Source organism: Schistocerca serialis, chromosome 2 (assembly GCF_023864345.2).
Source record: "Schistocerca serialis cubense isolate TAMUIC-IGC-003099 chromosome 2, iqSchSeri2.2, whole genome shotgun sequence".
Lineage (NCBI taxonomy): Eukaryota > Metazoa > Arthropoda > Insecta > Orthoptera > Acrididae > Schistocerca > Schistocerca serialis.
The window spans coordinates 708,213,748-708,238,224 of record NC_064639.1 but is presented as its reverse complement, the minus strand read 5'-3'; the positions used below and the strand labels follow the sequence as shown (position 1 = coordinate 708,238,224).

Sequence of the window (24,477 nt, the reverse complement as noted above, 5' to 3'; positions counted from 1 at the left end):
TTGCGTTGTACTAATTGATAAGGTCCAGTATATGGAGGTTGTAGTGGCACTCTGAATCTATGCAGAGCATGACATGTATACATTCTGCCATTGCCTTATGCACAAAAACTGGTCGCTCACCATGTCTAGATACCGTAGGCCTTCTCATTGTTTCCTCACGCTCACGGATGTCACATATCATTGATGAGAGGTTTGTTGGCATTGGTGATGCGGCAGTCATTAGGTAATCTGCTGGGATTCTCAATGGTTCCCCATACACCAATTCCACCACTGAGGCACCGATGTCCATCTTGTATGCGTTCCGTAATCCAAGGAGAACCAATGGTAATGCTTCTGTCTAGCTTCTCTGATGGCACATGAGAGCTGCCGCCAATGTCCTGTGCCACCTCTCCACCATACCATTACTCGCTAGATGGTAGCTTGTTGTATTGGTGGTGCAGGAACACACACAAATTAGCAAGCTTGTTGAACAGACTAGACTCAAATTGGTGGCCTCGATCTGTTGTGATATAAAGGGTTCACCCAAAGCGAGCCAGCCATTGAGAGACAAAAGCCTCTGCAACCGTTTCTGCTGCTATGTCGGTGATCGTAATGGCCTCCGCCCATCTCGTGCATCTGCCTACCACTGATAGCAAGTATTTATAGCCACCCAAAACTGGGAGTGGACCCACTAAGTCCAGATGGAAATGGGCAAATCTTGGTGGTGATCCTGTGAAATTCCCAATTTCCGCATGAATGTGTTGTCCTACTTTGCAGTGCTGACATTGTAGGCATCCACGAGTCTATTCCCTGGCGTTCTTTTTAACTGATGGCCAGATGAAATGTGCTGTCAGAACTTGATCGTGGCATTTGCCCTTGGTTGTGCCAGGCCATGAACACTGTCACATGCCGCCTTACAAAACTGTTGTTAAATGTATGGACGCGGCTTCTGCCATGATATATTGCACCACAACTTAAGCCTTCTTCCTGGCATGAGTATCATCTGTAAGTGTAACCCTGTTGTGTGGTCCATCAATAACTTCTGTAGATCCAGATCCACTTGCTGTAATGTAACAAGTTCTTCATAGTTTACTGTGCTGGTCACACCACGAACACAAGAAAAGTAACCGGCAACCAGATTCTCCACACCTCTGATGTGCCTTACATCCATGGTGAACTGACTGACAAACTCTAAGTGCCAGAATTGCCTCAGTGAGCACTTATCGCTGACGTTGCTGAAAGCTGACACTATAGGTTTATGATCAGTGAAAATTGTTGCTGGCCTGGCTTCAACATACAGACGGAAATATCTGATGCTTTCATATATTGCCAACAACTCTGTCATATGCACTCCATTTTGTCTGTTGGAGTTGCAGCTTCTTTGAGAAGAAACTAACAGGTTACCAATGTCCATCGACATTTTGTTGCAAGGCTGCACCAATTGCAACCTGCCTGGCATCTACTACAATACTCAATGGTGCTGCAGGTATGGGGTACGCGAGTAACACTGCATCCTCTAAGCTTCTTTGTCAGTTGCCAAAAAGCTTTGGTCATTTCTGGTGTCTATTGCAGCTTTCGCTTTCCTGTGGTATTCTTGCCAGCCACTGCATCCGTAAGCAGTGCCTGCATCTCACTGGTAATTGGTACATGACCCTGGTAAAAATTTACCATACCAAGATAACGCCTAAGTTGTTTGTAGTCTGTAGGTTTGGGTAGGTTGCGCACCATGTCGATCTTCTTCGGTAATGGTTGTATACGTCGGCTGAGACTATATAGCCGAGAAAACTTTGCCCGTGATGCATTTGCGTTCATTTAACACTACTCCAGATGTATCAAGCCTCTGCCGTACCTCCTGAATATATTTATCATGTGACTGCATATCCTCTGAGAATACCAAAATATCATCCAGATATGCATAACAGAAAGGAGCACTTCATCAATGAATCTTTGCACGGATCGGGCCGCATTTTTGAGTCGAAATGGCATAAACAGAAATTTGAAAAGCCCAAAGGGTGTGATCACTGCCGTCTTTGCCACGTCAGCCGGTGCCACAGGAATCTGATTGTATGCCTTACAACAATCCAGTACTGAGGATACTTTTGCACCCGCTAGAACGTAGGTAAACTCTCGAGTGTTTGGTATGGGGTACTTGTCCAAGATTGTTCTCATATTCAATCGGCAGTAGTCACCACAGGAACACCATGCGCTGTCTTTCTTGTGAACTGGGTGGAGAGGGGACACCTAAGAACTGTCAAGACATCCTAATTACTCCAGCCTGGAGCATCTCCTCAAATATCGCTTTTGTCTCCAGTCTGGGATTAATCTGTGGATGCATCTTGATACTGGTGGACCTGGGATGGTGTTGTAATGCTTTGAGAATTTCAGGGTAAATTCTAGAAACAATTGGCTCTCCACTGTCTCGAACACCCGATATTTTAATGATGATGGTGAGAGAGCCTTTTACTGTGCCACACATATCCGTGTGTGCAGGAGGGACAGCTGTCATGAGAAGCCGGGAGCTACGTCGGACGAGCGGCCCAGACAAGTGGTCACCAGCAGTGCCTTGGAATTTATAACTAAAAGTCAAAGAGTGTTTGTATAATTTTCTGTGGCTTGTGGTGTCATGAGGATTGTTACAGAGCCAGACAGACAGATGAAGCATGTATTGCATAGAGATTCTTACTTCATGTCTTGGCTCTACATGAGGTAGAACGTATGTAATTGTATGAGTGTTTAGTCGATTCTGACATTTATCTTGGAACCAGTTGGCGTGCTGGAGTTTGTACAGAATAGTTGTTACTTTGGGATGAGAGTTGAAACCATATTGTTGTTTTACTGACAAAAGTCTACAAGTACACAATTTATTTCAAGAATAGAGAGTTGATTAATATTACTCTCTTTAACTTGACGCAGTCTTCGGAGAAGAATTAAAGAGTGAGAGTGATGTAGCTGATGACCCAAAGAAGAGAATTGGCTGCACGCACAACGTATGAGTCAACTGGAAGAGACATGCGAGTCATGCAACCCAACACAGCACTGTCTCGTTATCCAAGAAAGAATTAGAATGTGGCGACCAAGTGCCAGGACTCTAAGAAAAAGGGAAATTGTAAGCCAAAAACAGGAAGAAGATATTCGAGTTGCCACAGCAACCAGGCATAACAAGACAAAGAAACTGTTACGCAGAATTGGATTCTGCCTAAAAGGAAAAAAGGGTGAAAAGTTAATAAGCACCAAACAAAGGAAGGCACAGAGAATAGTTCGATTGTCCATTCACTGACACCATAACCAATGTTCAACACTGCCGGCGCCTGTGCTATTCACCGGTGTTGATTCTACACCTGCTCACTGACACAGCCTCGAATTCTAAGCCGGGTGAGTGTGAAATAAAAACTTTATTACTCTAGTAAGGAGTGTTACAAAATACTGTGGAGTGAACTTTCACTGTGTAATTGGTATAAATGAAATTTGTATTAGATGCTCACAAGGACTAAAGTCTATAGAAGTATGGACAGTATACAAGCAGTTGGAGAGATGTCAGAACCTGCCATGGCTATGAGAATTGCTAATGGAGGGCCTGATTTGTCTGAATTAGTAAATTTAATTAAAGCCCAGAGTGAAGCTCTAACTAGATTAGATGCTAAGTTAGAAGCACAGAGTGCTACTTCAATTGAAAAATTAGAAGCACAGAGTGTAACTTAAACTGCTTAAATTGCCTCTTTGAGAAATGAAATAAGTACTACTTTAAGTGAAAGATTAGAAGCACAGGGTGAAGCTTTAGATTCTAAGTTTGATGTATTAAATGATAAAGTGGAGAATTTGTGATTAGATTTAGAGGATGAATTAAGTAATTCCTTAATTGTCCAGACGAATCAAATGTTTAATGACCTGAGCCAAAATCAGGATGATCAATTTCAGAAGTTGACTCAGAAATTAGAATTTGACATTGAAGACAATTGTAACAATATAGAGTCTGAATTCAGTGAAAAATGTGGATCATTTCAGAGTGTGTGTAATGTTACATTTGACGCGGTAAAACAAAGGCTGCATACTTTAAAAGATAGGGTGGACAAACAGCTGATCCCTATTGTTCAGTCGCAAATTACAGGCATGAACACTCGAGCTGATGATGTGGAAAGAAATTTTAAGGGAAAACTAGCAACTTCATACACTATAAATATAAGCGGTCCGGAGGAGCAGGTAGAGGAGATAATAAAAAAGTTTCCGCGAAAGTAAACTCTGACAACGTGTGTAGAAAGCTATCCTGTGAACTTTATGACCCTAACAGAAATGTTGTTATGGAAAGAATTCAAATTTATGCAGGACCAAGTAGGGAACAGAAGGACTTCTACTAATGTAGTGTTAACCAGTGAAGTCACGACCGATCTACAATGGGGAGCAAATTCCTGGTTATCAAGGCAATTCCCTAAGTTTAAACCAGATGGGGAGGTACACCCAACTCACTTCCTGAAGCGATTTAACCAGGCATTACCCAAGTCTTGGGAAGAAACAAAAAAGATTGAATTTGCCATGGGGTATCTTTTGGGAGAACCCTCAGAGTGGGATACCGTAAACATTGAATACTTTTCGTCTTGGGCAGACTTTCAGAAGAAAGTTCAAAGAAAAGTATTGGTCAGCCACTGCCCAGGAGAAACTTCTATCGGATCTGTGGGACCCAAAATATTACAATAGTTCCTGGGGTGCAATGAGAAAATATTTTGATTGGCATTTGATGAGGGTGGAGTACTTAGATAAGTCCATGGAAGAAGAAGGGTTTGTTAGGATTCTTATAAGACGTTTACCAATTTATGCCAGAAAGGATATATTGTGTAGTGGATGGAAAACGGTAGAAGAATTATTATCCTTTGTAGATGCACTTGATGCCATAAATACGAACCGAAATGAGAGCATACATCAAAATGAAAGACAAAATTACCAAAGAAATAATTATAGTAGTGGTAATTTAAGAGATACAAGGCAAATTTAGCGAGAGTACGTGAGCATAGGAGGTATGATGGTAACGAAAATTTTCAAAAGAAACATCCATCTTCAACTATAGGCCCAGCTATGTCGCAGGATTGTACTGAGTAATAATAGAGTCCACAGTAGTAACATCATACCTCAATTTGGTAACCAACCTGTGCTTGCAAATAGTGAGGAAAAGGTAGTGCGATCTGGACCAGGCTCGGAGCCTAGGTAGTAGAAATACACTAGGGGTCCTAAATTATAATAAATATGTTACTTTTACGCATAAAGTACCTACCAAAGAATGGTTGTTACTGGAAGAACATACCGATAACAACATTAATCCATGACCAATTATAATTGGAAGAATAGAAGATCTTGAAGTTAACATCTTTATAGATTCGGGTAGTAAAGTGTCACTTATTTCTCAGGGTTTCTTTAACACATTAAAAACTAAGCATGACTTACCTATACTACAAGTAACAGGAGTATATATAGTTGGTATAACTGGAACTAAAAGTAAGGTTGTCAGATATGAAACCCAAGTAATTTGTAATATTGGCGGTATTACACTCCATCAAACACTTCTGGTAGTAGAAAATATTAACAGGGACGTGTTATTTGGCCTGGACTGGCTATCAGACTTTAACGCCATGTTAAATTTTGAGGAAAATTTGCTTTATTGTGAAAAAGTAGATTATTAGTGTTGTGTACCATTTGTGACAGACAACAATATGAGTAAACAAACGACAGAGGCTCAATATTTGAAATTAACAGCGACCACACAATTGTCACCAGAGGTTGAAAACTTAAGTCATACATTGCACCGGGTGGACATACAAAACAAAGTTTGCGAATCCCAAACATTAACAAATGACCAAAAGTCAGATTTACCCAGGATTCTACTAGAATATGAAATGGTGTTTTCCGATAGCCTAGGTAGTATTATTGATTATGTATGTAAATTTAAGATCAAAGATAATACTCCATTCTTTTGTAAACCTTACCCAATACCGATAAGCTTAAAGGAAGCAGTTAAGGAGGAGATAGATAAAATGATAGACAATAAAATAATAGAACGCAGTATGAGTGTAATACATAATCCTTTAGTAGTAGTGAAAAAGGCTACAGGAGGTGTGTGGTTATTACTGGACACACGCACCCTAAACAAACATATAAAAACTGAAAGAGATAGACCTATTAACATGATGAGTTATTGTCAAAATTTGAGAAAGCTCAGTATTTTAGCTCGATGGACCTGACTGCTGGGTACTGGCAAATCCAGTTACATCCAGATTCACAGAAATATACTGCATTTCTATTTGATGGGGAATCCTATCATTTTAATGTGTTACCATTTGGACTAAATATCTCGGTATCAGTATTTATACACCCACTGGACGAAGAGTTAGGAAGAGAATTATTAAAGGATTTCATCATATATGTAGATGATATACTGATAATCCCACCCACTTGGGATGAGCATTGCTTGACCTTGAGGAAGACCCTAATAAGAGTTAAAGAAAAAGGTATTACAATCAAACTGTCTACATCACACTTTGCGAGGCAAGAGCTAAAATTCTTGGGACATATCGTAGCTTTACAAGCAATTAAGCCTGAGCCAGAACATGTAGAGGCCCACCTAGAAACGTAAGACAATTGAAGGGATTTCTTGGAATTGCAGGGTATTATAAACGCTATATACAAAGCCAAGAGTTAAACGACCCTCGACTTTTGCGTTTATTACAGAAGGGAATACCATGGAGTTGGGATAAGAGGCACATAATGCATTTGAAAGTGTAAAGCGGGCACTATCAGAATCACCGATATTGCAGCATCCGGTGAAGAGTGAACCATTCAAGATTTCAACCAATGCATCAGACTATGGTATAGTCACAGAAATTTTCCAAGGCGAATGGGGTTTGGAAAGTATAGACCATAGGTCAATAGCTTCTGCTAGCCAGAGTCTCAACAAGCATGAATTGAATTACACATCCACAGAAAAAGAATTGTTGGCCATAGTATGGAGTATACAAAAATTCTATACAGATCACCAAGCTCTGTCATTTTTAATGAATAGTCTATTACTACATAGTAGATTCTTCCAGAATATGGCATTAAAATACAGTATATAAAGGGTTCCGAGAATATTATACCCGACACTTTGTCTCGACTACCAGTAGGCATGAAAGAACTAAAGCTTACAGAAGGACCTGGCGTAATTTTTGCGATTAATTTTTTAATGCTGGAATATCCACTTAACAAGGTGCAAGAATTGGCTCAGAAAATAACAAATAACATCCAACGTGATCCTTATTTTACAGATATGTTTGCTATGTGTGTTAGGAAGTCACTGCCTCCTAATCAAGATGGGAAGTGGAAGATTATAGGACATAATTTGTTTTGGAGAGACAGTAAGACAACCCAACATTGGTGTTTATGCATACCGAATTTAGTAGAAGACAAGTTAGTGTGGTACCTTCATATGGGGTATTGACACACTGGTATAAACAAATGTATTGGTAATATAAATACGTTCTATTACTTTAAAAAGCTAGGACATAGAATAGCATTTGTCATTAAAACTTGTGAAATTTGTCAAAAGGTGAAAGAGAGTATCAATCACATTAAATACAAAATGTATCCAATTATTCCCAAAAGCGTTACATGACCTAACAGCTACAAATTTCTTTGGACCAATTCCAAAAGGAAAAGGAGGATTTGCTTATATTTTTGTCCTCATGGAGTGTTGGTCTAAGTATGTTAAGTTATACCCTATTAAGAAAGCAAATACACCAACTGTAATTCACTGTACACAACAATATTTTGTGGAGGTAGGAAAACCAAGGCGGTTTCTCACTGATAATGGTCCTCAGTTTATTAGTAAAGAGTTTAAGGAATTTTTAGTTTGGGAAGATATTCATCAAATATTAATATCCAACTATAACCCACCTTCGAATCCGTGTGAGAGGGTTATGAAAGAAATGGGAAAACTTTGCCGCACCTACTGCCACGAAAAACATACGTCATGGACGATGAAAGTTAAAGACTTAGAACTTCTTTTAAATGAATTACCACATCTATCAACTGGACTAACACCTGTGGAAGTAATAGGTAAACCCTTTGTAGGAGAACCCCTTATTAGATGTTTCGTGTGGCCGGAGCAACCTGTACACAACTTTCAACTTAAACAGGAAATAGTCTGTAAGAACATACTTAGAGCACAACAATGAGTGAGCAAACATAACGAGAAGGCTATCAAACCACAATATAAAGTTGAGTATCTAGTTCTTGTAAAGCAGCATCTTCTAGCTCAGCCCTGAAGAAAGAGAGACACAAATTTTTTTCGGAAATATGACAGACCTTTCTGGGTATTAACAGTAATCCATCCCTAGACACTATTTTTAGTAAATCCTATAACTGGATCAGAAAAGAGATAATACAACATCAAGGACCTAAAGTTGTATATTCCTCAGGGACGTTAACGTTCTGTGTTAATGGGTGGAGTGACGACCATCAGTTCCCAAGTTATTTTCAGTGTTACTTCCACATTAGTTTTCCTACACCGAATCCCCTTCAAATCTTCAATTATTCTGTAATCTATTCATAACCTCTTAAACTATCCTATCATGTTAGTATTTAAGTGACCGAATATGACTACAAGATTGTGACTAATTTAAGAGAATCACAAATAAACAGTGATCTCTAAAAATAAAATGGAATGAACAGAATAATATTCTGGTAGAAGGTATAATATGATGGTATTATGTAAACAGAGTGAATTTAAGATGGAATGAACAGCATAGAATATTATATTTAAGAATAATATAATGTGAGGTGACTAATGAAATAATTACCTCATCGGAGCGTATAATTTTCTATTTTTGTAGAACGTTTATACCTTTTATGAGATGTGATGTAGATGGGAGGGTTTGTATTGATCTTTAAAGGGGTGGGTAGTGTAGATAAAGACATGACTAACACTGCACACACACACACACACACACACACACACACACACACACACACACACACACACACACACACACACACCCCCCTTTCAGACGACCCTTGCAAACAAGTGTGACTGATTCTTCACCATTTGCTGTTCCGTAGGAGTTGCTAAGATTTTTCTTCAGGGGATTCAGAAGTGAAGGTGAGAATGTCCATTCTGCAGGAGACACTTAACATCATACCTCCTCCAGCTTCTCATTCAAGTACCAGTGAAGTAGGGATCCTGGGGAAGGGGGATGGGAAGGGTTTTCCTGTCTTCTTTATCTCCTTCGATCTTAGCAACCATCTCTATTTTTTCCTTTCTTACTTCTCATCGGAGTACCGGTCTATCTTTCCCTCTTTCCATATGCATATACTTCTATCGCTGATGTCCTTCTCATTCTCCGTGGTTTCCTATAACCTTCAACTTATTTCAAATAAGTAGGCTGAAGAATCAGGCTGCATAAACATACAGCAACATACACACAAAATTACACTTAGACACAAACATGAAAATTACATGCTAGAAACCTAAAGTAATGTCAGAACTGCCAAGGGATGAAGGGGAATAAAGACATATGTACATCTGGGTAGATGCACATATGTATGGTTGAAATGACAGTTCTGCATCGTCCCTTTTTTTCTTTTTTGTCACTTCTTATATATTCATACATAGGTGTAAGAACAGAGACTGTTCTCTATCACACAAGGAAATGCGAGAAATGATGGAGAGTAGAAACTAAGGAAGAATTAATGAGCATAAGCCAGGGAGGAACTAATGGTGATAATTATTTAGGAATATCAGTCGAATATTTGTTCTGATGATTTGTAGGATAGTGGGACAAGTATAGAATAAAGAAAGGTATGATATATTGACTTATATATAAATATGAGGTCTGCTGAAAGCATAGGAGTCTACTCACAAAGGATAGGGGGTGGAGGGAGGGGGGGGGGGTGCACCCAGCTTTTACTGAATGAAGAACAAGGCAGATAGGCAGACTGAAGAGAGGCTGATGTATACAGTGCGGGCAGGGGCACCAAGAAGGGGATTGACCTGTACCATACAATATAGGAATAAGGAAGGGGCGTGCCTACCAAAATGGAATGAGGTTGTGCATCCATAACATTAACCTGGAGGTAAAGTATAGGTACTGTGCGTAAAGGGAACGGCAGTATCGTGACAGAAGTCACACAATTTTAGAGAGATTATTCTGGTAAGTTTGGATTCTTTACATCGACAGTGTTATTAGGAGTTATGAGTGTCGGAAAGAACACATTCATTTTTTTTCTCCAGAGTCTCCTCCAGACTGCAAGTTACTGTAGGAAATGAGACAGTTAAGTACTAAAGAAAAGATAGTTTAGAAAGTTATACTAAAGAATGAGGCAATCAACAGTCTATGTCGCCTGGAGTTTGTGATTGGAAATCAAAAATGTTGTCCACATGATTCCTAGATGTAAAAGTACTAACTCCAACATCAGGTGAAATGCTCGTATAGTTATTGTCGAAATGAACAAAAACAAGAAAAGGAAAATCTAGGTATTAAGTACATGAGGACTAAAAGAAATATATTATATACTGATTGAAATATAAATTAGTGTTGTGATAGATATTAATGTACATGATGAATATGTGTAAAATATCGCGTGTTCGAGCTAAGTGGAGGAATATGTAGTGCTTTGAGAATTTCGGGGTAAATACTAGAAACACTTGGCTCTCCACCATCTCGAACAGCTGATATTTTAATGACGAGCATGAGAGAGCCTTTTTACTGCACCACACATATCTGTGTGTGCAGGAGGGACAGCTGTCATGAGAAGCCAGGAGCTGCGTCAGAAGAGCAGCCCCGACAAGTGGTTACCAGCAGCGCCTTGAAAGTTATATCAAAAAGTCAAAGAGTGTTGGTATAATGTTCTGTGGTTTGTGGTGTCATGAGGATTGTTACAGAGACAGATGAAGTGTGTATTGTATAGAGACTCTTACTTCATGTCTTAGCTCTACATGAGATAGATCGTATGTAATTGTATGAGTGTTTAGTCGATTCTGACATTTATCTTGGAACCAGTTGGCTTGCTGGAGTTTGTACAGAATAATTGTTATTTTGGGATGAGAGTTGAAAATATACCGTTGTTCAACTGACAAGATTCTCCGAGTACATTATTTCAAGAATAGAGAGTTGGTTAATATTACTCCCTTTAACTTTATACAGTCTTCGGAGAAGAATTAAACGGTGAGGGTGACGTAGCTGATGACCCAAAGAAGAGGATCAGCTGTACGCACGACGTACGAGTCAACTGGAAGAGACATGCGAGTCATGCAACCCAATATAGCACTGTCTCTTGTCGTCCAAGAAAGTGTTAGAGTGTGTATATAAAGCACTGCATTACGCTTAACTACTGGAGTCTTTATGGCTTGTTGTTGGGGAGACTGTATAGCTGAGCTACTGACTGCTCCGGAAACAGCCTCTTCCACACAGCACCGAAAAACCTTTTATCATGCCCCTTTTTGATCTGGTAGTAAGGGAGTTAAGTCCACAGCGAGTGCAAAATGTGACAAGAAATCTGTGCCTTAAGATCGGCTGTAACATATCTGCCACTATAAAATTCCACTTGTAACGGGTAGATAAACCAATATCTATTGTGCACTCTTTATAACCATACGTGTTTATACTTGAATTGTTGACTGCTATCAATTTCAAAGGCTCACACATGTCCTTCTTAACAAAACTTGGGGCCGGCTAGGTACTCACTTCCGAGCCAGTGTATCTCAGGAATTTGGGGCCTGAGAATCTATCATCCACTTGTAATCTGTGCAATGTTAGCTTACACTCCCAGGGTGTTGCAGAGTGGCATAAAGGTATATCATACAGGAAGCCTTCAAGTGCCTTATCTTGACTGTGTGTGTTGCAACTTGCAACTGTCACCTGGCTCCCGATTCGTATATGGCGCCGTTCATGAGAGCCACAGCCTGTGGTGCCTAGAGTGGGCTGCTCTCATCATTTGGGTACTCACAAGGTTTTGTGCATCTCGCAGCTTGTGGCCCAAATCGTCTGTGATACCAGCAAAAATTGACGGTGTGAGCTTGATCCTATTTGGAGTGTGATCTCTTCTTGTTACTGGTGGAACTGGTGGACACCTGCGGTTCCAAGTTACGTAGCCAAGTTGACACATTTTCCATCATGTTTTGCAGTTTTCTGGTCCCATCAGCGATAACTGGTTTTTGTCTGTAACCTGTGGCTGCACAGCTTAACTTCGATTCTTCTAACTATTCCAACGAGTCATCATTGGCTTCCATTGCAGAGGTGGCAGATGATGCTGCTACAGACACTATGAGCATTGACTGTAGAGTAGTGAAAGCACTGTCAGCTATTTGCAGTTGCTTGTCAAGAGACTGCCCTTCATATGCAATCAATGTCAGTTGAACTTGAAGAGGAAGCTGCTGTCACCAGACGCGCAGTAACAGTTCATTGGATATCATGCTTGCGTTGACTACAGTGGGTAAATGTCTACAAAATTCAGATGGACTTCTGTCCCCACGTATCTCCTGATACATCATCCAGGAATATCCCTGTCCAGGTAATTTCATGCAGCGAGTGATCAACGCTGTTTTAAGTGTGGTATACGATTTTTGGAGCGGCGGACGCATATCGTATGCTATCGCTGTTGCCCTCTGATCCAGGTTGCTAATTGCGAGAGTGAACTTTTCGCAGTCTTTGGTTATGCGTGGTAGCTCGAAGATGTTCTCCGTGATTGAAAACCGTATGTCTGGTTGCGTAGGTATGAAAAGAGGTGCTCTTAATTGTAATAGTGGCAGAGTTTATAAAAGTGCATTCATGCATGAAAAATCTTCAACATGTGAGTATGCTCGTGGATTGGCTGCTACTACCAGAGTTTGCAAATTCATGGATTCTCTGTTGCTATCATTCTTTGGCGTTACAAACTCCAAAAGCCCGATCTCTTGCTTTAGCCATCGTATCTTGTCATTTGATGCTTGCAGAATATTGTTAACCGCACAATATTAAGTTGCAAGAGCTTTTCTTGTTTTTTTTCTGGGGTCACAAATTATGTAGGCAACAAATTAAGCCCACATCCAGCTTTGCACAAAATACTTTATTTTTCCAACTCAGAAAAGAAAAACTAACTCAACTAACAGTCAAAGAGTAAAAATCTTATATCCAACGTTTACCGCCATTGCATGGAATAAATGGAGCATGCATCACTGGCTACTCCCACAGTCCCACAAATTCAACTACAGCTAAAAGTGTAACAAAAATAAATAACTTTTTGTTATGGTACCTAGCACAACAACAGGCATCAGTATGAACTGTGGCCATTTCAAGACTACGAACTCATCAACGGTATTCCAACCAGATGAATTTGTTAAGAAATTTACAAATGTTTTCTCACATACAGGAATGGACACACACAAATGCACATGGATAAGTCACACGAAAGAAGGTGCGTGTACTGGGGTATCACCATGTCAAAATATTACAGAACAGACAAAAGATTTCTGAAGTGAACAGACATTGGTCCAGGGCGGAAAAAAAACCAACAGTTTACTGTTGAATCTACTTTATTAATCCCAGTTAACTGCATATAGAATGTTGGTATTATCACAGAATTTATTCAGAAGCTCTGAGACAAATTCTAATGCTGATGATCTGCTTAAGGAGGAGGAATTAATTGATATGCTAATTCAAAAGTTGCTATTTGCTGCACATTAAAAGTTAATTCTAGTACTTTGCAGGCATACTGAAGATGTGTACTTGGTACTTGAACTTAAGCTACTGACAAAGAGAGAAGATAATGTGAGGAGAAAACAGAAAACAATAAAAGTGCTGTAACACTAGACCACTGATGGATGAGACCAAAGTGAAAAGTGTGCCATGAAGAATTAATTTATTTTTTTTAATTTTTACAGCATTGTTTCACTTTGTATGTTTTTATCTTGGTCTTCAAGGAATACGTCAATGATCATTACTCCACATTTATACTTACTACTTTGTGTAGGGTCAGTAAAATTCCTTCAGTAAATAGTAAATATTCTTGCAATTCTCTCCTGCAAATTTCACATATTTCATTGCTTTGTTTCCTTAGTTCTGTATGGATTGCACAAATGAAGTAAAAACGCATTTTTATGACTTTTAGTCTTTGCTCACATTAGAAAAGTCTTATTAATAAACTGTATTTTGTTTGTTTTTATTCATGAAATGCATTTATATGCCAATGTTAGCGTTGTAGTATTTTACCTATTACTTATTTATACATTAATTTATTATCAAACTTTACATTTTTAAAGATTTTAATTCTAACGTAATATTTCTCATGCTAAAATCCAAACTTTAAAATTTTACGGGACGGGGGGATTCCGATGCTTTATTTCCCACTGACCACATACAGTAGAACAGACTTTCTCAGTAATAGCAAGTTACAGCTGCAATCAAAGTATTAAAATTGATATTCACATCACATGAATAATCTTAAATATTAAAATCAACATTGTCCATATCATAGAATATGGATTTTTTTGTTAGCCGCGCATATAATTTTATTTTGGTTTTTTAAATGGCAAGGATTGAACAGTGAGAGAAAACTTTCTAAAATTTTGAGAGCACTCACTTTCCTGTATTTGCAAGCTTGTGCCATGGGATGTCAATGTTTGTTATTTCTAGTGCCAAGTACGCAAATTGTTTCCCTGATATTTTACTTTTAAATTGTTTCTGATTTGAGAAGAATATCCCCATAAGAGCAAGCCATATCACATATTATATACTTTTTCTAGTGCATTTAACAGATGGTAGATCTAATGAAAAGTATACAATTATGTCTTCCAAGAATACCTTGTACACAATACTTAACAATCGACTTTCCATAAGCGACTTTTCTCATGCAGAATTGTGTAAATGCTTGCACTTGCTTTACAATTTACCTGTTAAAATAAGTCCTTGTAAAAGTGGTTATCTTATATTGTCATGTCCCTTAAACATCAAGGACAGTGAAATGACAAACACAAGCAACTGCTACTCAAATGAGAGAGAAACACTTTAAAGAAGAAATAAATTTACAGACTAACAATACAACCAAATATTACATCAAAAGGAACAAGCTAAGATTTATGTATCAAAAAGGAATCTACTCTAATACAGTACCTTCAGACCATCAGAAGGAATTCCGTCTCCAAACCGCGCAGGTAGATCCCGGAATTCAGCAATCGGAGGGGGCAAATCCACTGAGTAAACAATGACATCTGCATATGTACTATTCAGAGCAATTATCAGAGCCACCACCAGTGGAGAAATGAATAATCGCATGGCGACATAAACAGTCAGATGGCTGGTAACACAGTCATAAGTTTCAACAGAAATGCTTATCTTCCAATCAGTTATACGTATTATCTTCCTTTCTGCTGGTGCAGTGATTTATACATGGGTCGCAATTAACTCAACAGAGTTGTAAGATATCTGAAACCAGATGAAAAATTACATGATTATTTTAGGACATTTATAAATGTCACTTGAAACAGACATTACGCGAAATAAGCACATAAGATTTCCCGTCATTTGTTAACCTTTGTCCCACATAATTAATTTCAAGTGTGTTTAAAGACTTCATTACTTCACGTCAGCTTCTATACTGGGTAAGGTGAGATGTTTACTTTGGTGGCATGAATGTCCGTTGCACATAAAACAAATTGTTAATGAATAGTAAGCACAAGTTTCCCAGTTGGATGTAATGATGACATGCAATCAACGATCATGATTTCATAAACAATACTGACAAAATTTAAGAATCAAAATAAATTATAAACTGGAGGACTGAAACAAATCAAGATTTTCCAAAATATTAAAATCAATTTATGGATGGGCAGTTTAAAATAGACTGGCGGATAACAGTGTCAGATGACAAGGCACATTTACATGGCTCAGTTGACATTGCATTGCTCACAACAGGCAAATATTACATGAGAGCCAACATGGTATGAAAATTTTATTTATTTACCATATAGCTTTTTTTACACATTAATAATATACGTATACGAAAGTTGCAACATAACGTCAAATATATGTATCTCCAAAAGTTCTTGACCGACTACTTTGCAATTTTGACACAATGTTGAATTCTGTTTTCTGTAACTTACCAAACGAAAGTGTTAGTATGTTGATAGGAGACAATAAAAAACACACAAACACACACAAATTTCAAGCTTTCGCAACCCAAGGTTGCTTCATCAGGAAAGAGGAAAGGAGAGGGAAAGACGAAAAGATGTGGGTTTTAAGGGAGAGGGTAAGGAGTCATTCCAATCCCGGGAGTGGAAAGACTTACCTTAGGGGGAAAAAAGGACAGGCACACGCGCACACACACACACACACACACACACACACACACACACACACACACACACACACACACACACACACACACACACTCCCGGCACTGGAATGACTCCTTACCCTCTCCCTTAAAACCCACATCCTTTCGTCTTTCCCTCTCCTTCCCTCTTTCCTGATGAAGCAACCTTGGGTTGCGAAAGCTTGAAATTTGTGTGGTTTTTTATTGTCTCCTATCAACATACCAATGCTTTCGTTTGGTAAGTTACAGAATCTTTGTTTTTAGATATATTTTTCCCATGTGGAATGTTTCCCTCTAATATATATCTGTGTGTGTGTGGCTTTGAGATTTTTTTGTATCAACATGTTCCCACTGTTAAATTCATAAAAAATAGGTATATAAAAAATATGTGTATTCCAATGCAACACTGTGTCAAAATATCACAGCATTCAGTCAAAAACTTTTGGAGATTTGCAATTAGTAACATTTACAGTTTGTAAAAACACAAACGTAAATGTTCGTTTCTTCAAAATCTCAAATATCCGAAAGTTCTTCATGGATGGCTTTGAAATTTTGATGCAACATTGCATTTGAATACTCATATGGTTTTATATACCTACTGGAATGTAATCTGGTATATATGTAATAAAAGGGGTAACAAATTTGTAACAACAGTAAAAAAAGAATCAAGGTCGGAGGGAGGAGGAAGCAGAGATGGTCAGTGGGGTGGGAGGAAACGGACATAGAAAATGGGAAGGAGGAGAGGGGGAGAGAGGAGGGAGGAGAATACAGACAAAGGGGGAAATGGTGGTCGAGTGAGAGGGTGGTCAAGAGGAAATGGAAATATATATATATTAGGACTTATATCCAATTCCTATACGTATTAGAAATGTGTGCTTTCTCTTTCTTTCTTTCTTTTCCACTGATGCAGACTGAGCCACAGCAATGCATGGTCAGGTACAGTTAGCACACAATAAAATATTATAAACTAACATCTAAGGTATTCATATACGTAATCTACCAACTTCGGGTTCACAAACAGGAACTCTCCTGATCTACCATCATACAATCTTGTGGAGCATTGTTCTGGGATTTGTGGTTCTCCAAACATAGTCGGAATCGTTGCTGATCTCATTTGTATAACAAAAACACATGCACAGATGCCATGTTGGTTTCTAACACATCAAATGCAGGTCAAAACCTGGTGGTTCTTGGGTTATACATGGCATTTGTTATTTTACAATACAGTCCATGAGGTGGTATGGTTGAACACATCATCTACAGCAACTCTTGCTGGTTTTGCTGAAGGTCGTCTAGAGCACTGTAGGTTGAGAATGGCAGGATTGATATCTCAATAGATTGGTAGATTTCTATTATCCATGATGTTTTTGTGCTTGTTCACAAGAGAAAATACATGTTGTTGAGAAGGTAAAATGTGGCTTTGTAATAGTAGCCATTGTATGAAGGACAATTTGATAAACCCAGCAATCATTCTTGCGGCGTTATTTAGCTGGACACCTATTTCCATGGATGTAGGCGAATTATCCAAACTGGGGCACAATGTTCAGTGTTTGAGGAGACAAGACCTAGCATAGAAAAGCACAGCGTGGAAGCCTATACTTCACATGTTCTCTCATGGCTTTTTGCTGCTGTTTCTTATTTTCCATTCTCTGGCTCTTCCTATTAGTTGCTCTCTGAAAGATAAGAGTTCTATCACGAGACTTTGGTGTTTTATTATGAATAAGTATACTGATTGTTGATTTTCTTCTGCAAGTTTATTTTTCAAGCAGAAACAGGACACCTCCATTTTAGTTGGATTTGTTTGGTGTCTCCATTTGCGAAAGTACTTTTTCACTATGTTGACGCCTGTCATTAGAATTTCTTCTGACTGTTTGATTAAACTACACCGCGCTGCATGTTGATGCAGTCATAGGCATCACCCAACTTTCCTGATGTTTTTAGCATGCCTGCTATGTACAAGCTGAAGAGAAATAGAGAAATAGCTGATCCCTGTGGTAGACTGTTCCTTAGTTTTCTTGGTGAGCTGATGTCTGATCCCATTACTCCTCAGAACACTCAGTCATATAATATATTAGTCAAGCGGTTGGTTTGCAAGGACATACACACATATGCTTGTACATCATGTATTTCTTCACACTGTATTGTAGGCTGCTGTTTTACACCACGAGGAAGATCCACTACAACGCATACATTTCAGATATGATTTACTACAGGAAAAGTAATTTAGAAATGAAATGAAACTATCCTCTTATGAAATTTGTTGAGTTTATTTATATCAAGACAGTGAATATACTGCTTTTACTTGTGTTTTTATACAAGAAAGTTTCTGTTGATTTTGTTTCTCTTCCTTTTTTTGTATTAAATTCTATAAGCAGCAACTATTTAAAGCAGATGTATGTAATTTGTTTACGATGTAAGTTATTCATAGTCTTTTAGATATATGTGTGGTATATATTGTTATTACTATATGCAAACAAAATAAAGAATGAGGTAGCATATTGGTCCAGGTATTGGACTGTCATTCAGGAGAAGCTGGGTCAATGCCTGTCCCACAAGTGTCTAATCTGCACAAAATATCACTGAATACATATGACACTTCTCTCAAGCTTGTCTTTTGGAAAAATGCAGGACTGTCTCACATTTACAGGTGGAGTAATAGTAGTTAAAGCCACAGGTTTTAAGTTGTGTTATAGCTTATACAGAACATTAAAATAGTCACTGTTGTTTTAAATTTGGCTGTATTTTTCATTATTGACCTGCAACCATTTCAATTTTGTAACGATAGTGTTCTTAAAATCGATAACAGCATTCAGTAAGGTTTCAATGTGAAAGAAGGAAGGATTGTAAGCTGTAATAATTGATAACGAACACAAATCATGGTAATGACTGTTGAGACCTGTGGGTCTATAATTTCACCATTCATAACTGGTTCACTCACACTTACAACACTAAGTTAATGGCCTTTAATGAAGTAGGGGCCATAAATTAGTGTATGACAGAAAGAAAATTTGTTGCCACAGTTTTCATGAATTGGAGCAGTGAAGAAAGGAAGTAGGCAATTTTACAGGAATAGTAATATCATCAGTTTGGAGAAAAAATTGTCTCTGATAGTTGTTATTGAAGCTGTCAGGGTCTCAGAATGGAGCCACTGATACCTCTGATAACAAAAAACGACTAACAAGGCAAATATTCTAATCTGAAATCATATCTTCTGGACATCTTCCACTCCATACATAAATAATAATTAAACACTAGCACAATACAGAAAGAAGTTTAATTTGTTGTTAAATTTGGGTTTTGTTTGTGATCTGGGTAAAAATAGAAATGGGTTAATTTTTAAAGTTTGCACCAGTATGATGTTTTAGAATATGCAAATGCCTGGTATACAGCCTTACACACAAACAAATCGTGTATACATAGGCTGTAAATTGACCCATTTCACAACATTTTGATAGAAATTGTGCTACTGATTTACAGTACATGTAACTAACTGAGCAGGATTTCGCACTCTGGTCCTGTCAACTTCATGGTCAACAGTGGTGGAGCAAAAGTTTTGATTGGCCAAGGATGATGGGGAAATAAACCAGTCATATCCTTTGCTTTAAAAAATATATCTGGCAGTCACCTTAATTTGGGTATTTTAAGGATAACCTACATAAGTTTGGAGTGGTGAGATGTGCAGTATGCACAATAGAAATGCATCAGAGACTTCCCCATTACTTGCAAAGTTCTCAGAATGATGGGGGATGGTGCTTGGATATAATGGATAATATAATCAACTGCACGTGATGCAAAATAAAAAGCAAGTAAGGACTCATGCAAGAAGATAATGACAAGGGCACAACTTGCCAATGAGGAACATGATATCAGTGTTGATTACAATAATGATAGTAATATGAAGAAAATAATAATACCGAAACTAGCTTTATGACTTACTTCACTGCAAAGAAGGAACAATTGTACAGCACAACACACCAATACAAAGACAATGTCGCTGATGCTGTGCACAGAATTATTCGTTCACCGAGATTGGAAGGGATCAAAGTCAAATCACTTGAGGCCCAAAGTTTCCACATTTCTACAAATTCAGTACACCAATACTACTATTACTAATTTGAATGCTAAAACTCATGAAGATAAGAGAGCACTAAATCAAAAAGAAGAGAGACAGACCGTTACACTAAGCTACAAGAGAAAGTCCACAAGTGATAATCTCCATTGTAAAGTGCAGAAAATGAGAAGTTTTTAAAAGACCACACCCTCTCCAATGAGAATGATTCATAGCAGGCAAAGCCTCCAGAATGCAGTATCCATTTTCAGAAAGGGGTTGTGGTTTTTCAAATCCAGGTAAGGAAAGTTTCACTACTAGATACTGAATAATATCAAATCCATTGATAATGAAAGTTCAATTTTGACAGGTAACCATGTTCGGTGTGACAATTGCTGAAGATTATGGTGTTTACTTGTCAACTTTTAGCAAGTCCTGTGTTTGCTTCCAACATTTTTGTAACTGATCGCTGCAGTTCCCTGTTGAATGGGGTATTATTCCATAGTCTCTCACAAGCCTGGTTAATTTGAAATAGCAGGAAAATCTCTTCTGTAACAAACAAAATAGAAAGCAAAAAGGTGTTCTTCAGTGTTAAGAAGCACAAGACTAACTTCAACTGCATGGTGATAGTGTAAAGTGAAAGGCAGCACATAATTCCATTCTTGGTTTGCTATTTTTCATGATTGCACACAGTCCAGTCATATTAATGTGATCGCCGCCTATTTATAGGGTATATATCATGGCAACAACTTATCAGAAAAGTAGTTTCCTCACACCTTCTGCTTCATTTTCTCATACTACCCTGCTACCTCAGCTGTTAGTTAGCACAGTTGGCTGCAATCAAATACAGAGTAATTACTTTAACTGTCAGGTTACCTTTGAACCTATGTCATATGTTTATTTTACTCAACAATGACTAAAGAGCAAAAAAAACATTGAAAAGTGATAAAGCTATTACAGTCCCGTAAAGCAAACATGTTAATATACATTAAATGGGAATGTTGGAGTATATTCAGTGAGCGTGTATTCAATACGGAATCTTATAGCTATTGTTGTAACAAGACTGCCTGTGAAGGCAGGAAATGCCATTGCCTCATTTCATTTTTCAGTATCCTGGACTATCTGTTACTTCTTTTTATTCTATAGTCAACAGCTTCCATGTGTTGCGTAATATTTTGCCTTATGCAATGACAGTTGATAAATGCATACCAAATACACATCACAACAGATAAGCACATATTAAAATTATTTTGAACTTACAAATATGGCTCAGAGAGAATTCATGTAGTCATTTTGAATGAGTTCTACTTGAAGTTCACCTTCACTGAATTAATAAGTCACAAAATGTTTCAAGGCCTTCTGAAAAATGTAATAACTGTTGTAGATGAACATTCCAATTGAGTTTCAACATGTCAGCAAAAAATTTAGGCAGCTGACTTATGATCGATGTTATGCACTAAAAGATATTTTTGGCTTGATTTATCAAGACTCAGAGGCTGACAAAGAGGAAAAATACTGCTAATAAAGATGCTACTAATACTGTATTACACAAGACACACATGATAACCCTAAAGACACAATATTGAGATAATATACCGTCTTTCCATGGGGATATGTCAATGGAAATTATCTGTGACTGTTTTCCAAGGTATGAATTGTACATTAAAGAGAACTTTTAAAGAAAGGAAGGATAACTTGAGTTATTTTTCTGTCAACAACAGGGGCACTTGATGGAGTACAAGGTCACATTGCACGAATTTGGGGACAGGAATCAGTCCCGTCCAATTCAAAGGAACCATAGCTGCTTTAGGAAAACCACACAAAACCTAAATTTGGATGACCAGATGGGGAGTTGAACCTGGCTCTCCTTGTATGCGAGTCTAGCAGAATTAATCACTGCCACCTTTCTTGGTAACAACATACAATTTGAATGAAAGTAATGCAAGTTTTTGAACGATATTTCATAGTGCTACAGATGAATATGAAAATCAGTCAAAATGGAATGATAAACCTATTACCTATCATCTCAACATGGGCTATCAAAATTCAAGATCCACATCACAAAAATGGAATGCTATTTCTTCAGAGAACGCTATAGGGTACCGAAACAAACTCAGCCAAATACATAGAGCATAATGTGTGCACTGCCCTAATCGCCCTTACTAGATAGTTCATATATTGAAATTTCTTCTGGCTGTAAATTCTGAACCAGTACGTCCAGGGGCATTGCAGTTCACTGTGATTTATCCACCTTGCCTGTGTCGGTAATTTCTTCTTACTTAATGCTAACAATAAGTTACTTGACCAAACTCAAGAAAACAAATACTTCCCGAAAGTATTAAAAGTGAATCATAGTGTAGCCATACATTTCAACTATCCATTCCTGCGACTCTGTAACGTATTATTTTCCTGACAAAGTAAAATTTTGACAGTGCCTTAGCTAATAGCAATAGTAACAGTAATTAGTTTGTTCATTTATGTGTAGATTATCTTTAAATTGTTATCTGTATACCACGGTATGTATAGACTTTCGGTACAAGGCTGCCTTGCTGCAAAATAACACTTTCATTATCGCTACAGTACCTTATTACGGTACGGAAGACGTCTGATGACTGTTCCCACAGTAAGGTTTAAATGAAAAGTGTAGGTAAAGGTAAACGGTACATTCCTTGTAGGAGACTTTTTTTTAATTCGTTCGTCATCTATACGAAGTAACTGCAACATTATTGCACATCGCATTTTACAAAACAATTACACGCAGCTTCCTCAAGTTAACAAAATGCCTAAAGGTTAAAGCTGTTTCAAACACGATAAAAGACCGAAAGCAATATTGGCGACACAGAGGCACAATTTATTTACGAATATCATTAAATAAGTATCCGAAAACCTTTATTGGCATATTACTTGACGTTTTTAACAAATCGTAATTTCAAATCCGTAGCTACCTTGGATCACGAAATAAAGACTGTCTTTGGCTGACATACAGTACTAGTTCTAGTCACATAGCCTAATAAAAACCATAATTTCCGCAAACAAATACCACTCACTCGCTTCCTCGTCGATTATATCATATGAACTTCACAGCAACTATTCGCCTGTCACCTGTCAAAACAGACAACACAGCAGGCAGTGCATGTCTGCGTAGTTTGCGGACGGTTATTTAATTATGGACGCCTGGATACTCAGCAGTATGATTAATCGAGCTTGTTAATTTCAAGCTATCTTGTGAAATACATAAAAGATTTAAATTCTAAACAAAGAAAGACTGACTGACCGTAGCCAGTGCTTATACGGCTGAAATCATACATTGCAGATCTATATTTGACACAATACCTCAACCATCCCTTAGATGCAAATCGTCTGCAATCGAATCAGACTTGTACTACAAATACATTGTCAGAAGTCTCGTTCTGAAATTACTCACGAAATGTAAATGTATTCTTACCATGGCAAAATAGTGTGAATACGTCACTGAAATGTCATTTGTCATACGTATTTTAAGAAAATATCAACGAAGTAATCGAATTGAGCTGTTTCGGGCGTTTTGTTTGAGCTAACGCGGAAGCCCGAGAGTTGCTTCTCACAAAAAATGATTAAATTATATTACATTACTCGTAATTCTTGAAACCAACGGAGAGTGCTCTCTGGGATATGGAAACAATTCAGGGATGAACATTTAATTTAATTGGGCAATCCGGTGATATTACATTATATTACTGAATTACAATGGTACACGTTAACCAGCAACATTAAATTTAAGTTTCTGTGAGGGTACTCCTCATTGGAGTGGAAGAAGTTACTCAAAAGCAAGTTCTTTAATCCAGTCTTAAACTCCACTACATTATCTACTTGACTTTGAATGTACTCTGGAAGCGTGATGACTGGGTTTGTGTGATGTCCTTAGGTTAGTTAGGTTTAAGTAGTTCTAAATTTTAGGGGACTGATGACCATAGATGTTAAGTCCCATAGTGCTCAGAGCCATTTGAACCATTTTTTGTACTCTGGAAGGTTGCTGAGTAATGTGTACCCACGTATCTTACGCCGTAATACACCTCCAGTTGACAGGACCGTGATATTCTAAGCAGTACGTAACTGACTCCCCATTCTTACTGGGCAATTAGCCAAGTCAGCGGCAATCACTGCAA

General features: G+C 38.0%; 1 protein-coding gene across 5 annotated transcripts in view; it reads right to left on the bottom strand.

The window, feature by feature from the left end:
- The window catches only part of LOC126457873 (E3 ubiquitin-protein ligase RNF13), a 118,304-nt gene extending 94,508 nt beyond the window's left edge, over window positions 1-23,796 (bottom strand). Inside the window, exons 1-3 of one of the 5 annotated variants that reach the window (XM_050094538.1) lie at window positions 23,278-23,632; window positions 22,916-23,047; window positions 15,084-15,395 (exon numbers count right to left, since the gene is read on the bottom strand). In XM_050094538.1, the coding sequence (XP_049950495.1) occupies window positions 15,084-15,245 (162 nt within the window). In that variant the 5' untranslated portion in view covers window positions 15,246-15,395; window positions 22,916-23,047; window positions 23,278-23,632. Of the gene's footprint in view, window positions 1-15,083; window positions 15,396-22,915; window positions 23,048-23,277; window positions 23,633-23,665; window positions 23,714-23,777 lie in introns of those variants that run through there. The other 4 variants (XM_050094540.1, XM_050094539.1, XM_050094537.1 and 1 more) reach the window with 4 other exon arrangements.
- Between the last annotated feature and the right edge of the window lie 681 nt (window positions 23,797-24,477).